Here is a 16421-nt window from a genome sequence, read left to right as displayed (position 1 = left end):
GTTATTGAGAGGAAGCTGGGGATTTTTTCCTGGGAATGAAGAAAACATAAGAGCCCATAGTGCCTATCTCTATAAAATTAATGTTATTTTTATGCTAAGAGAAAATCAAATCTTTAAGACTACCTTTTATTAATAAAGAAACATTTTATGTATTTTATTTGTTTAAAAAACAAAAGGCTAAAAGGGCCTAAAAGAGGCAAAAGGAGTCTGCTCTACCCCCATATAAGCTTTAAACAGTCCTGTAGATATAAAATTAGACTCACTTGAACCTTTAACTGGTGTGTATTATGATTAAATCTTGTAAATTGAACGTTTTTTTTAACCCTTGCTGGGTTCTTCTTAGGCATCATTTAAGAAAATGTTTGATTTACAAGTTTTAATCGTAATACACACTGGTTTAAAGGTTCAAGTGAGTCTAATTTTATATTCATCCTGGTGTTCGGTCTGGATTTGAGCCCTGTAGATAACTGTATATAAATTATATATACAGTTATCTACAGTTAAATAAACTACTGTAAGGTCTCGTTTTATGCGGTGGATACGTTCTACAGAAAAGCGCATATAAAAAATTCGCATAAAAAAAGACTTTACTTGCCTTGAAAAAGTAGGGATACGTTCCGTAATTTTCTAAAATCGCATAAAACCAAAACAACGAGTTAAAATTAACTTAAAACTGCATAAAAAAGTTCCCAGAAATTAAAAGAAATAGGCTGCTTAATAAATTACTTCGAATGTCTGAAAGAAATTCATATAAAAGCTTAAAATAAACTTGTATTCAAACTTAATTCAGTTTATTTTATTGAAAAAGTAATACAAGGGGAATCCCCTAATTGCAAAAGCTCACTCTAAAAACAAATCACTGACATCTGGATGTGAAGAGTTAATTTATTAATTTTAACTTTAGTTTCTCGCCCGAGTTAACGCGGGCAGGTTACATAGCGTTGCATAAAACACGGTCCTTAAGGTAATTTTTGAATTTTTTTTGAATTTTTGGAATGTTTTTTAAGTCTCCAAATTTTTTAAAAATATTTAAAAATATACGGGCAGCTAGTGTTCACCCTACTTTAAACCCTTATCCTCCCGCGACGTCTATGAGATTGCCCCGGGAAATCCAACTCCAGCTGTGTTCAAGGTTATCCAGATGTGTAAACAATGACTCATCAGTGTTAAATTTCACAGAAGGGCGAGACAAAGGAAGTTAATTAAACTTTGAAGCTTTTTCTTCAAAATTAACAGCATTTCTTTCGTTTTTTTTTTCAGTTTTAAGTATTTTTTATGTTTAATTACATTTATATCAAAAATTGCTAGGAACTGAAGCGATGAAGGTAGATCTAGCTGTCCTTTACATCCATAAACGTTATATGTCAGTCGAACAAATGGAGTGAGCTTTGAGCGTTCCACGATTTTTGGAGACTGTCTATACGCAGGCTTCCTAAACAAGCCTATATGTATGCTTGTCCAAGAAATTTTTGGATGAAATACAAACCGCACAACTTCAAAATCGCATAAAAATAATCCGCATAAAAAGAGACCTTACAGTAATATAGATAATACAATTATCTATATTAGTTTATTTATATATCACTTATTTTATGAAAATTCCAATAAAATAAACAATTCTGTAAATTTCCTGTTAACTATTAATATGTAATATGTCTTGTTTTCTCTAAGACTATAATTGAAACATTATATAATTTTATTTTTGGTCTCCATGAAACCAGAAAAGTGTACTGAACATGTTAAGACTATTGGAGAGAGAAATTTATTAACTATTATCTTTTAAATTTGACATGAACTCGTATTTTTCTGATATGAATAAAAATATTATTATAAAAATATGGCCAGGACAAAATTTCAGTTTACAAAAATAGACAATACATATAATGTCTTTTAACTTAGTCCTTTCATATGTACTGTACATGAGGAAAATAACAATTCTATGGTGGAGTTGACCTTTTATTTGAGGCTACTCATCTGCCTCTATATGTAAAAAGATTTTACATAATCTCTGATTATGTTATTATCTTCTGATTATGAAAATAAGAATTCTATGACTGCTGTAGAATTGTTATTTTTATCGTGTGTATGAAAGGACTAAGTTAAATTTGTATATATTGTCTACTCAAGAATTTTTCTTAAATTTTTGTAAAATGAATAAAAATATTGTATGCTTTCATTAGAACTTTTAAAAGAAATTGCATCCACCAAGTGTTTTAAAATGAGTGATGAACTCAAAGGCACTTTGAGTGTTTATTTTTTTTTTAAAACTATAATTAAAACTATTTATTGGTTTTAATGCTATTTATCTTTCTTGGTATGTATGAACCTAATATTTTTAAATTTAAGCAAATTTTTAGTGGACATTTACATTTTACTTTAAAGATTTGATTCAAACTTTAAATTTGATTTGAGATGGTTACTAGAAGGTTGATGTATAAAAAAGAATAGAATTTGCAAGATCCTTAAGTAGCCATCTTTGAATCAACTTTAAATGTAATACAAGGGACAATCATAAAATAAAAAAAACGTTTGATTATAAAAAAGGAAAAAAATACTAATGATAGGAAAAAGTTTTATTAAGTAAATCACGTACATCTTGTTTGAATGTTTTCAGCTTGTTCTACAGTCTTCAAGCATTGAATTACATTCAACTGTTAGAATGTTATATTCTAACAGTAGAATGTATTCAATGCTTGAAGATTGTTTGTAAAACAAGCTGAAAACTTCATGATTATTAAACATTCATGAATATTAAATGTTTTCCTTGGCAAAATAAGGTGTTGTATCTAATTTACCTTACTGTCAAGGGAATGTTTTTGGAGAAATTTTATTAAGTAATTAGCACAAGACCAGTTATTTTTCTACAGTCACCATTATGATTAAGCACTTGTTGTAATGTGACACTAGTTTTTGGATTCCTTTATCACAAACTTCCACTGCCAGTTCTTTTAACCAGTTAGCGTCAGCTTCTTTTACCATGTCATCAGTTCCAAAAAGTTTTTGGAACCATATACTCTTTCAGCTTGGGAAAGAGGAGAAAGTCACCAGGGGCCAGGTCAGGACTGTATGATGGATAGTCAAAAACATCCCAGATAAATTTCTGAAGCACAGCTTGAGTGGCTGCAGCAGAGTGTGATTATGCTTTATCTTCCTTGATTAAACATTAAACACCATTTTCTCATACGTACTTTGTTCATCATACACTTCTGTGATTGCTTATGAATTTCTATAGGATGAATTTCTTCGTGTTTAGAAAATGAATAACACTTTTCATTTGGCAGGATTTTCAATTTTTGTATACATTTTAATTCTTGACAAAACAACAATAAGCTTACTGTTATGTCAGCTTAGTGCACATAGAGTTTTGATATCAGAGGACAAATTGATGTTGAATTGATAGTCGTCATTCACCTATGCAGAGTGCTATGTATTGTAGTAATAAGCACGTGGTGAGGGTTGATTTTACACAAAGAGACAGGTATATAAAATAAATAAGACGTGCTTTATTTTTTGTGAACTTATACAGGAAAGGTTCTTGTTGATTCTGACCTCCTGATTCCTTACTTCAAACAAAAGAACAAACAACACCTATTTCGATTCACAGTCGAGCAAGAACTTTCGCGATACAAAGAGATACTTAATTTCTAACTTAAACCTACTTATATCTAAAAAGAAAAAGAAAAAGAAAGTTAGATTAGAAGAGAGAAACAGAAATATATTTTTAGGAAGGAACGGGTACCCGAGTTGGTGATTGAGGTGGCGGCTGCTGGATGACTTCGTCTTGGGATTTTTCCTTTTGGGGACGGATCGCATGCGAGAATTGATAAAAAAATGTCTTTTATCTTTGGCTTACCAATGTCTTTATCAACGCTACTTCTTTCTTACGTGCTCTTCGTGACTCTTTCAGTCGAAGCAACACCGACCTGGAGACCTTACTCTGACGGTCTTCCCTCTTCTAGGTCCAAAGCCAAAAGTACTCACTTAGTCTCTCACTTGCCCTCTGGGCTATTTCTGATCCTTTGTCTCCTAATTAGGTCACCGACCACCCACACTTGGACGAAAGTTCCAGAAAGTATAGACAAAGGAACACAGAACAAAGAAAGAAGGAAAGATAGAAAATCATATATATACATATATATAAAAATATAACAAAAAATATATTGGTGTACCACCACACCGCTTAGCGAAAGGCAGTTAACGAACCTTAGACAAATCGCTATTGTGCTCCACGTTAAGTGGGTTTCCAACAAAAAATATATTGGTGTACCACCACAGTATAAATATTCTTTATTTTCTGGACACCTTCATATTAATAATAGAAATACTGTAATAATATTTCAATACATCATCTGTAAATCTGTATTATTTATATTGTATATATTCTGTACATATATATGTTTATTTACAATGAATCATCTATAAATATTGGAGCTTTTTGTAATAAAAAAATCTTTTTGTGCACACACTGTTTTCTTGAATTTAACATTGAAGAACAAGAAAAGATGTATTAAATAATTTTGTATATATTATATAAGATTTAAATATTATATATGTATATATTAAAAATAATATAATTTTGAATAAAATAAATAATTTTATTTAATATTTTTTTATTTAGCACCGTGGCCAGAAGGGTTATCTAATTTTAGTGTTGGAGGAGATCAAACATCAGTCATTATTCATAATCTTAATCCTGCTTCGACTTACAATTTTCGATTATTTGCTGAAAACAAAATAGGACAAAGTGAACCAAGCAAAACAATTACAGTAACAACAGAAGAGGAAAGTATGTTCTGAATTTATTCATAATAATCAAATTTTTCATTATGCATTTTGTGTTATAACTTTCAAAGCACTAATTCTATTCAAATAATTTTGAATGAGTTCAAAAAAATTTTAAGCATTGAATCTGTACATAAATGTTTTTGAGAAAAAATTTTATCTAGTTTTGAGTAGGACTTCTTTAGTAAGATGTTTAGTTGTAAATTTTTAAAATACTGTAGTTTTATTTTTGAATAAATTTAGATATAATATTTATTAAACAACATTTAAAGTGTTTTATATTAAATTATGACAAAATTAAGTTATTTGAAATGCTAAAAACTTTAAGGAGTCTAATTGATTTATTAAATTAAGCATTTTCAAAACTATACATATTTTATCATTTTATCCTTAACTCAAAAAACAAAGACTATCTGAATAGAGAACAACAAATTTAAACACATACAGGTGCTTTAGACATTCTAAACATGTTATAAATTTTGTAACATTCCAAAAATTTTATATGAGGGGTGTTCAAAAAGTATTGGACCTTTATTTTTCCTGCGTAAACCAATGATACATGGGAGGTCTCTTTCGATGGAGTTGTGGAGGGGACAGCCATGCACAGTCCTGAATTTTTTTCTGCCTGCAGGAAGCGTCAGTCACTGGCAGTTGACCTATGAGTGAACACATGTAGTGAGCGCTCGTCAGATTCCACTAAGTTGGAAAATGACTGAACAACGTGAGCAGCAATATTGCATCAATTTTGCCAAAAGCTTGGCGATACCCAAGTGGAAACCATTCGTAAGATTCAGCAGGCTTTTGGGGACAATCCTCAAGGCCAAAAAAAGCGTGGCAGGTTAGCAGCAATGTCAAGGTCATGTTGACAGTTTTTTTCAGCTCCCGTGGGGTAGTGTATCGTGAGTACACACCACAAGGCCAAACCATTGCAAAGGAGTACTATCAGGAGGTCCTTCATCATCTTTGTGATGCAAATGACCGGATCTGTGGTCAACCAAAACTTGGCAGTTCCATTACGATAACGCACCCGCCCATTCTGCGCATCTGATTCGGACTTTCATTGCTAAACACAACATTCCTGTGGTTCATCAAGCTCTGTACTCTCCCAACATGGCTCCGTGTGACTTTTGGCTATTTCCGAAGCTGAAAATGCCGCTAAAAGGAACCCGATTTTAGTCGAGAAGACATCATGCAGAATGCAACGGGCCGGCTGATGGCCATTCCAAAAGATGTGTTCCAGCAGTGTTTCCAGCAATGACAGGAGTGCTGGGAGAAGTGTATACATTACCAAGGAGACTACTTTGAAGGGGATTAGGGTTTTGAATCTCAAAATCAATAAATGTATTTTTGTCGACCAAAGGTCTGATACTTTTTGAACACCCCTTGTATTTTATTTTTATTTTTAGAATGCTATTAAATTTATGATATGTTTAAAATGTCTATAAATAGTTAAATTTAATCAAAAATGTATAATTTTGAAAAGTTAATTATCCAATATTTTCTCTAATGTCAATTTAATAATCAACTATGTAAGTTAAAAAATTTTTTAAATATTATATGTATTATTATATATGATGTAATCCTTATCTAGCTTCCTTTGTAAAGTACAAGGACTGAAGAGAGGTCATTAAGACTCAAAATGCATTTCCTCCAATAAAACCTATATCAACAACTACTACTTGTATATGTTACTGAAAAAAAGCTAATAGTTTTCAATTCTTTAAAATCCACAACAAAACCAATAATGGAATGTTTACTTGAATATTACAGTTGAGCCCACATATAATGAGATTGGTTGTTAAAAATTATCACTTAATATGAACTTTTCTGTCTCCTTGAATCTCCAATATTAAACCTATGCTAAAATGTTTGGATGTTTTGTAGTATTATGAAGTGGTATAATATCATATTAATAAAAATTTGAATCTAGTGACATGTGGTATGCCAAAAATAAATTATAAAACAAGAGAAAGCCAACCTTATCACTCAAACTTGAATGTCACAGATTCTTTCAAGTAAGGAATTTAATTTTTCTAACTAAAACTTTATTTTTGTTCCTTGGCTATCCAGTTTGATTTATTCCTACTTTAAATGTTTAGGCCAATGACTAATATCAGTTGACAAAATCAAAGATGCCACTTTATTAACCTTTTTTTTACTTTCATAGCATAACTACAGTAAATAAGTCAGGTTATCAATTTGAAGTCTAATCAGCTAATTGACCATACCTTGGTTCTTATAGACTTCAAAACAATTAGAAACATTGCCCATTCCCATGCTCTAGATCAAGGGTGGGCAACCTTTTTTATAACATGGGCCAGAATAAATTTTACGTTTTTTCCGTGGGCCATAGTAGTTAATTGACACCTTGTGACCTGTAAATTTTTAGTCTGCAAATATGAAATAAATAAATAAATAAAAAGAAATTAATTACTACAGTCGACCCCCCTATAACACTGTTGATTATTCCGTTTTATATGAAACTCCATGTTGTATGAGTCACTTAGATTTTACAAATGCATGTGCCGGGCTGTGAACGGCTCACCTATTTGTAAAATCTAAGTGACTTTAAACAAAATAAAAACAGCACTATGTAGTTGGATACGACAGACATTACATTTTCTAATTGCATAGCTTTTGCACATAGATTTTCTTGACGGATGATGCGATGAGATATAAATAATTTAGAAAAATTCTGTTCTCCCATTTTTTGTTTGAATAAGGAAATGACTCCCTTATTTTTTCCTGTAATTGCTGCCGCAACACTTCAGAAAATAATATTCAATTTAAACTAGACTAATTACATCAAAAAATATTTATTTATAATTTCTTCTAAACATCTCGCGGGCTGGATAGAAACTCTTCGCGGGCCGTAGCTGGCCCACCGTTGCTCTAGATCCACAATGGTCTGATCCCAATTGACCAATTTCAAACAATAAACTGAAGGAGGCAGATGTGATCATTCTGCTCAAAATTCAGTTTATTCTGACTATTGAGAAGAGACAGAGTAAGCTCATTGTATTGTGTTTTGACCACAATTTCTGAGTCTGATCAAAAATGAAAAGCTCCACAAAAATTGTGTCAATGACAATTGGACACAAAGATAGGGATCATTGCAATCTTTCTCTTGTACTGTAAGTAAATTTTTATGTAGGCAATTTTTTTTATTCTGTTTTTATCTTTTAAACACAAGGCCAAATATTTTCTGCATTTTGGCTGTGCATTTGGAAATCAGAAGTAAATGTGTGATTGTTTATTATGAAATATCATTATAACAAAGTTTTACTCAGTCCTCTTCACATTTGTTTTATATGGGCCAAACTGTATTTTTCTGTTTTATTGTAAAATGCCTGACAATGATAATTGTAGTGTTATAGAAAACACTTGCTAAGTGTATATGTGTTGTTTTAAACAATTTTATGTTATTTTTCATAGTGTAAAAACTACTAATACAGAAAAACAATTTTTTTGAAAATACATGTTTGACAATATTTTCATTTGATATATCATTGTCAAAAGTTAAAATTTAAGACATAAGTTCAAAATGATTTTGTACCAAAAATAAAAAAGTAAATATATTTTTAGACAGCAATCAATTTTTGGATATTTGATTCACTTCACAGAATTGAAAACAAAGAAATGTTCTTAAAATATTTTTGATTATAAAAATATTCATATTTAATTATCATCCATCTAGAAATATGGATTATAATCACATCAATTTCATGATCCTTATTGTCTGGCTAAAACTACGGAATGGAAGTGTGTTCAATTAATGTACTTTGGAAAAGGACTTTAAAGCAGATGAGATGGTTTCCATATCCTTGTAATTAATGGCCCTTGATCTTCTGCCTGCCTTGTAAATTTCCAGTTTCTTCAGATGTTTGAGGTGGGTAAAGTCCCATGTTGGATGTAAGATGACTGTCTTATCTAGGATAATCAGAACATTATTCTCCATTGCAAAGATATCCAAGGCAGTAGTGGATAGGCATTCTCTTATGGAAACTTCATGTTCCTTAAATTGTAATTCAAGGGAGTGGATGGTGGTGTCAATGTATTCCCCATTTTTTATGGAACTGTTATCCATGATTAGAATGGAATACATTCCTGATAGGTTTTTTTTCATCTGGAGGGTCATTAGCATTCCTGACGAGGCTATGGGATTTCTTGTATAGACAATCCTGAAGATCTCTATTTAAATTTACTCATTTAAATCTGATAATGACCATTTAAACCTATTGAAAATGTTTATTTTTCTTATTAGAATATCTTTTTCCCTTGCTAGATTTTGGTGTTGAGTGTTTATTAATTTATAGAAGAGAGCATTTTCTGTATGATCACAGGTGTTTTTGACATTAATGAATCATATTGTATCAATATCTATTTTATCAACATAAAAAATATGTTGATAAAATATAGAGCCAAATTGGTTACGTAATTTATTTAGTAATTAGCCTTAAACTAGCCAGATTGATTTTCGGCATTCTGTTGGTGTGTAGCTATAAAAAATATGTTTGAAGTATGTTTTTATTTAATAGCAAAACCAAAGTATGTATTATGGTTTTTCTATCAAATTAAAGAAAACACAACTATCAGTTGTTTCAAGTAAGATACTAAAAAAAAAGTTATTTAAAATGTGACTTGAATTTTGAAAAATAATTCTAAACTGAATCTTGAAAGACTATTCCTTGTAATGTGACAGAAAAATAAAATTTATTAAATACTTATCAAATTTCAATCATTTAATGAAATTTTGTAAATTTATTAAATGATTTAGAAGTAATATGTTATTAAAATATAGTATATTGTGTTTATGATATATGTATTTAATAAAAACTGTTATATGTAATAATATATTTTTAGTTCCTGGAGGGCCTCCAACAAATGTTTTAGTGAAAGCTTTAAGTTCTCAATCACTTGATGTTACTTGGGAGGTATGTTTATAATGTTAATTATAAAAATTATTTTGAAGTTTCTAGACTAGAAATCATAGAAACATATTGTATTAATTCTAGAAAAAATAAAGAAAAAGCTTTTAATTTTAGCAAAACTTTTATAAACTTTACCATTTATTATAATAAATGTAATATCATAATGAGTTTTTAAATTATTTTTATTCATTGATAAAAATCTTTGTAAAAGTACTTTGAATACATTGAAATTACAGTGGCTGATCGGTTAACAAACAAATCAGATAACGAACACTTTCGTGAAAGATTTTTATGTTCGGACAATGAACACATGATCGGATAACGAACACCCCACAGAACAAGCACAAGAAGTGACATAAATAATGAATATGATTGGTTTTCCCTTGTCTTTGGGCAACAATTCAAAACTTTTCAGAATGTGGGAGACTTTGACATTGATGCTCAAGCCGGTATATACCGATTGGATAGTATTCCTCTGAACTTTGAAACTCTCCCTTGTAATTCCAGCCTTTTATTTTTCTGACAAAACAATTCTTTGATGTATTGCGAGACTGTCGGGTAGGCACTCGTTAAGTTTTGCATTTTCTTTTCGAAAGGTAAAAGTATAATAGCAAAGGTAGACAGTGGGCAGAAGATGCCTAATGTTGCTGGGCAGTATGGCATGAACAGGTCTACAGTAGGCTGCAGTTCAATCTTATTTAAGAAAAATACTGTATAATCAAGAAAACTTAACAGCTAAAGGAGTAACAAAAATCATGTCTGAGAAATAAAGAACATTGAAAAGTTCATAATGGAACCTGAAACGGATCTGACGACAGAAGAACGCCAAGAACTCTTGAATAAAGAACACCAAGAAACTTGGCGAGATATGTTTTCTTCTGAAAAAGAGGATTAATGCCGATATCTGCTATTAAAGATCCTTTGAAGAAGTGGGAGGATGTCAGAACAACGATCTTAAAATGGCATCCAAACCAGGTTGAGGTTAATAGGCTTAGGGATCTCTACAATTACAATGCTATTAATTACTTCTGAAAAATCCTGAAGAAGAGAGAAAAGCAATTGACATTAGACAAATTCTTTAACTCCCACAAATGGATAAAACATAACTAATAAAAATGCAAGACTGTGTATATATGTATTTTTATTATTATATGTAAATAAACGTAGTAAGAAAGTATATATTTTTTATTTTTGGGGGTCTCCAGAACGAATTAATTAAATTCCCATTAAAACCTATGGTAAATCGATAATCGGTTAACAAACAATTCGGATAGTGAACAAAGTCTTGGAATGGATTATGTTCATTAATCGGATCACCCACTGTATTATCAAATGGATTTTATAAAGTATTTCAATATCATTTTGATTGTTCAGTTTATTTTCATGTTTCATATTTTCTATTATTATTTAGAACTTTCTTCATTATTTTCTACTTTTTAATGATACAATTATAATGAAAATATTTTAAAGACAAATGCAAAAATTTTTAAAGTTTAATTTGAAAATTTGCAAATTTTAATTTTAAAATTTTAATAAAATTTAAATTATTAGTTCTATGAAATAGATTAACACTTTGTTTAAGCATTTAAACTGCTGATTCTGTATGATCAGAGATTATACAGAATCTCATTAGAGATCAAAATTTATTGAAAAAATGAATATACAACTTGTTTGTTTTTTATTTCTTTTTTATTTGAAATGATCACATTTTATTCTATATAGTAAATAAAGTATAGTTCTTAATACAAATATAGAAATAAACTACTGTACTGATTTATAACAGTTCATTTAATAAATTTAAATAGAATGGAGTCAAAAATTTTATTAATGATTAGATCAATTTGTCCACTATACATAGGTGTAAATTTATAAAATATCATAAAATTATCATCTCTTGATAATTTTATTCAGTAAATAAATTTATTTTAATCAATTAATTTTGAAATATTTAGAAAAAAGAATGGTTTAGGAAATTATATAATTTATAGAAGATTTGAATTAAAATCATTATTATTTCAATCTAAAGCATTCTTTTTCAAAATATTTCAACAAGATCTACTGTATTTTACAGCATATGATGCAACTTTTATCCAAAAAAGGCTCACAAAATTTCCCTGTATCTTAAATGTAAAGTAGTGATCTCTGTAGGCTAATGAATTCCCTAAATTTCCTTCAGTAGGCTACAGGTTATATGCCCAACTCTTAAATCAAAATGTTATTGTTTGTTATTATTTTCTATAGCTAAACAGCTTTCTCATTTATTTATGTTGAATATTTTAATAATAAATTTTAATTGTAAACAAGCAATTATTTATTTGACATCACCACAATGCTAGGCTGCAATTTTTAATCATATTTTCAATTTATTTCATTTAAAATATATGCTTTCCACTTCAAATTAGTACTGTAGTGTCTTGCCCCTGTACATCATACTTTTCCATTAGCAATGGAGTCATACCAGTCATCTATTAACTGCTTTCAGGGGAAAAGTTTTGAATTGAATCCAGTTTGCATTGGAAGTTCATATATAGTTCATTGGGACTTCCTATCCTTCAGGTTTCCATATCTCATCTTGTTTATCATCTATCTAACTCTTTTTTTGAGATTAAAGAAAGACAGATAGATGGATGGACAGCTGGGTAGATAGATAACAGTGGGAATTCATAGGTCTACAATTTTTTCAAATTGCAGCCCAATAACTTCTTTTAAACCTCTCTTTTTTTCTAAATTTTTTCCTGTTAAATAAAAATGTTTATTTGAATTTTACTTTTTTTAATCAGAACATAGTTTAAAAATTTGGGATCAAGTACAAAAGGTACTGTACATGATGGCCTAAATATACTAAATATATTTTTTCCTAAATATCTGTACTAAAATAGGGTGCATCTTATATGCCATGAAATATGATAATTAAATTAAATTTATACAATCACAATATTAGAAATAGTGATAAGCTTAACACCAACTCATATCTATAAACCTTTTACTGGTGCGCATATCATCACACTTTACAACAGTTACAAATGTTTTTGAACCGTTACTGTTCTTCTTCAGGTAACGATCCTCTAACAGAATGCGGTTCAAAGTTGTTATGAAATACGATCCAAAATAATGTCCTGACCCGATGATGTCACTACAGACTTGCGTGTTATGCATGGTATGCTCTATCTTAGAGATTTATCTATCAGGGCGTGCCAGGCTGTCGATAGAGCAATTTCATCCTTGTAGTTAATGCAGTTACGTCCTTCACTCGTGTTTAGGCATATGTAGATCGCCTCCAGCCATCTGAGTTGGTTCGTACGGTGGGTGGTGTGAATGACCTTTGCTTGACAGAATATGGATTCTATGTCAGGGTCTGACGAGTATACAGCAAGAGCTGTGTTGGTTCTTTCATGGTTGATATCCGTTCTATGCTCTTTGATCTGGATTACTAGGGGGCGTTTAGTTGATCCTATGTAGATCATGTTTCTATCACACCTGTGATCAATGATAGGGATGGTGTAGATGTCGGTGAGCTTATTTCGGTCTGGGGTGTCTTTTCCGTTCTTTAACAAATCAAAAATTGTAGTGCATCTTCTAAATGTAATACAGATATTCTTTTTCTTAGCTATCTCCTTGTATATGGATTTTAGTACCAGATTATATGTGATAGGGATGTTACTACTAGGAGTAACGTTGGAGAGTTGGTGCCAGTTTGCTTTCTGCTGCATTTTTACTTTCAGTTTATTTATGAGCCCATGGTAAAAGTGCTGTTTGGCTATATCCTCTATGCGTTTCATTTCGGACCAGAGTGCTGTTTGGGACGAGGAGTGTGTATGTGCCCTCCTGATCAAGGCTTTGAATGCTGTGACTTTGTATTGTGGAGGGTCACATGACCCTGCTGGTATGTATAAACCAGCTGAGGTTGGTTTGCAATAAACTGCTGTGTGGACAGTTGCGCTCTCAATCATAATGCTAATGTCCAGGAAGTGTGCCTCTGTGGTATGTGCCTGGTCTATTTCTATAGTTAATTAAGCAGTACGGGTTGTTATTGATATCCTCGACTAGTGCATTAATGTTCGGCTCATCTTTCCATAGGATTAGGATATCATCAATATAGAGCTTATATATTAGGATGTTAGGGAGATATTTTGGGAGAAATTCCAATTCCAGTTTCCTCACTACTATTTCATACAGGTCTCCTGCGATGGGGCTGCCCATTGGGACTCCTCTTTGTTGTTCATACGTAATTCCTTTGAACTGGAAGAAGGAGTTGTGACACAGCATATGTGCCAATTCAAGGATATGTTGATGGAACGTGTTGTCTTTTACGATGCTAAACAGGGTGTCCCTGATGGCACAAAATACTGGTGGAAGCTTAATTGATGGGCAAAGTGATTTAAAGTCTAAAACCATGATGAAACTAAGCGGCGTAGGTAAATCTTTAATCATGGAAATAAGGTCTACCGAAGTGGTGATGGAGTATGGGTATCCTTCCAGGAGGGGTGTCAGCATCTGGTGTGCGGCTTTCTCCAGTTTAATGGTAGGTGCCCAAGCTTTATCAACTACTGGTCTTAGCTTGCACCCCTGTTTATGGGTTTTTGCAAAAGCGAACATTCTAGGAGCATCTGGTGCATCAGTAATATTTTTTAGTTCCAGCCGTTTCACTAGTTTTGTACTGGTGAAGCGTTTAACCCTTGTTTGCAAATTGGCGATGGCATTGCTATTAGCTATGCTGCATTGCATACGGTTGATGTGTTCTTCTAATAATCTGTCGTAGGTGTCTCTCTTCATGAATACTAGCGACTTGCTTTTGTCTGCTCTGACCAGCATGATTTTATGCAACTGCATCCACTTACGCGTATTCTCTAGATTTGCTCTTACGTGCTGCTCTTCCTGCGACTTCCTGGATTTTTTAGAGTAAGCTCCTTGACGTCTACACCATCCCTATCATTGATCACAGGTGTGATAGAAACATGATCTACATAGGATCAACTAAATGCCCCCTAGTAACCCGGATCAAAGAGCATAGAGCGGATATCAACCATGAAAGAACCAACACAGCTCTTGCCGTATACTCGTCATAGAATCCATATTCTGTCAAGCAAAGGTCATTCACACCACTCACCGTACGAACCAACTCAGATGGCTGGAGGCGATCTACATATGCCTAAACACGAGTGAAGGACGTAACTGCATTAACTACAAGGATGAAATTGCTCTATCGACGGCCTGGCAGGCCCTGATAGATAAATCTCTAGGATAGAGCGCACCATGCATAACGCACAAGTCCGTAGTGACGTCATCGGGTCAGGACATCATTCTGGATCATATTTCATAACAACTTTGAACCGCATTCTGTTAGAGGATCGTTACCTGAAGAAGAACAGTAACGGTTCAAAAACATTTGTAACTGTTGTAAAGTGTGATGATACGTGCACCGGTAAAAGGTTTATAGATACAAGTTGGTGTTACAGTACTATGGTGCATATATTCCACCATTAGTGATAAGCTTGTTTATAAACAAAAATATTACACTTTTCTGATCATGTGATTTTTCTGAAGATTATTAATGGTAAAATTTTTAACTGTTTTGTTTTACAGTACCTCATATCTTTAAATAGATATGAAGTACTGTAAAATGAAACAATACTTTAATACTGTACTAATTTTTTCAATAATAATTTTTTTTAATTATTTACTTAACAGAAAAGTAAATAGATAGGTAACATTAATTAATATTTGTTTCATTTAGACAATATTCTGAAAATAAATTACAGTAAAAAATACATTTTTTAAATGTAGAAAATTAACTGTATTATCTAATAAATTTATATTAAGTGGAAAAACTTAATCAAAAAATATTTAGAAAAATAAGAAAAAAATTTTTATTAACATAAAATAATATATATAATAAAAATAAAAAATAAGATTGGTTTAATTAAAAAATGTTTTAATAAAATTTAAATATGTTTTTATTATAGGATTATGTATTTATCATTATACAGACAATATATAATTTTATTTATATAATGAATTTCGCTTTAATAAATTTTATTTGCATTTATTTCATTTCAGTACTGAAATGAAATTTCAGTTTTAATTGTTTTACTTGTTTTAATAAAAATTTAAAATTTATTTTTATTTTTAATTTAAATATTTACTAGCCACCTGAAACCAGACTTCAACATGGTGTAATTCAAGGTTATTATGTTGGTTATAAAGTTCATAATTCTAGTGAACCATATTTATATAAAACTTTAGGAGTGACAAAGAATTTCCAAACCAAATGCAAATTAGATAATCTTCAAAAATTCACAAAATATGATATTCTTGTTCAAGCCTATAATATGCTGGGAGCTGGACCTAGATCAGATAAAATAGTTGCTATGACAATGGAAGATGGTAAGTTTATATTTTTTTAAATTTAGGTATTATATTAATTTATATATTTTTATAAATTTAATCTGAAAAAATCAATTTATGCTAAAATATTCATATTTTGTCTTCAAATGCTCTTACAATTATATGATTGCAAAATGACGGAATGGAGGGTATTCTTAATTGTATCTGCTATGATCAATGGTTTCTGAGGTCATGTTATGCAACTTTTTGAACTTAACAAAATACAGAAACTGGATGGAGGGAACGTCAAAAAATAAATTTATATCTTAGAAATCAACTCCAGCAAGAAGTGTAATGTTAAAGTTTCTGTTGTATTTAAATTTT

General features: G+C 31.0%; 1 protein-coding gene across 1 annotated transcript in view; it reads left to right on the top strand.

The window, feature by feature from the left end:
• The window catches only part of LOC111629249 (Down syndrome cell adhesion molecule-like protein 1), a 95411-nt gene extending 79203 nt beyond the window's left edge, over positions 1-16208 (top strand). Inside the window, exons 15-17 of the mRNA XM_023373132.1 lie at positions 4619-4786; positions 9646-9716; positions 15860-16208. Of these exons, the coding sequence (XP_023228900.1) occupies positions 4619-4786; positions 9646-9716; positions 15860-16117 (497 nt within the window). The 3' untranslated portion in view covers positions 16118-16208. The remainder of the gene's footprint in view (positions 1-4618; positions 4787-9645; positions 9717-15859) is intronic.
• The last annotated feature ends 213 nt before the right edge of the window (positions 16209-16421 follow it).

This window comes from Centruroides sculpturatus, unplaced genomic scaffold (genome assembly GCF_000671375.1).
Source record: "Centruroides sculpturatus isolate CEXI.00-Female unplaced genomic scaffold, Cexi_2.0 scaffold561, whole genome shotgun sequence".
In the NCBI taxonomy this organism is placed as follows: domain Eukaryota; kingdom Metazoa; phylum Arthropoda; class Arachnida; order Scorpiones; family Buthidae; genus Centruroides; species Centruroides sculpturatus.
The sequence above is the reverse complement of the archived record's forward strand: the minus strand, read 5'-3'. Positions and strand labels throughout refer to the sequence as shown.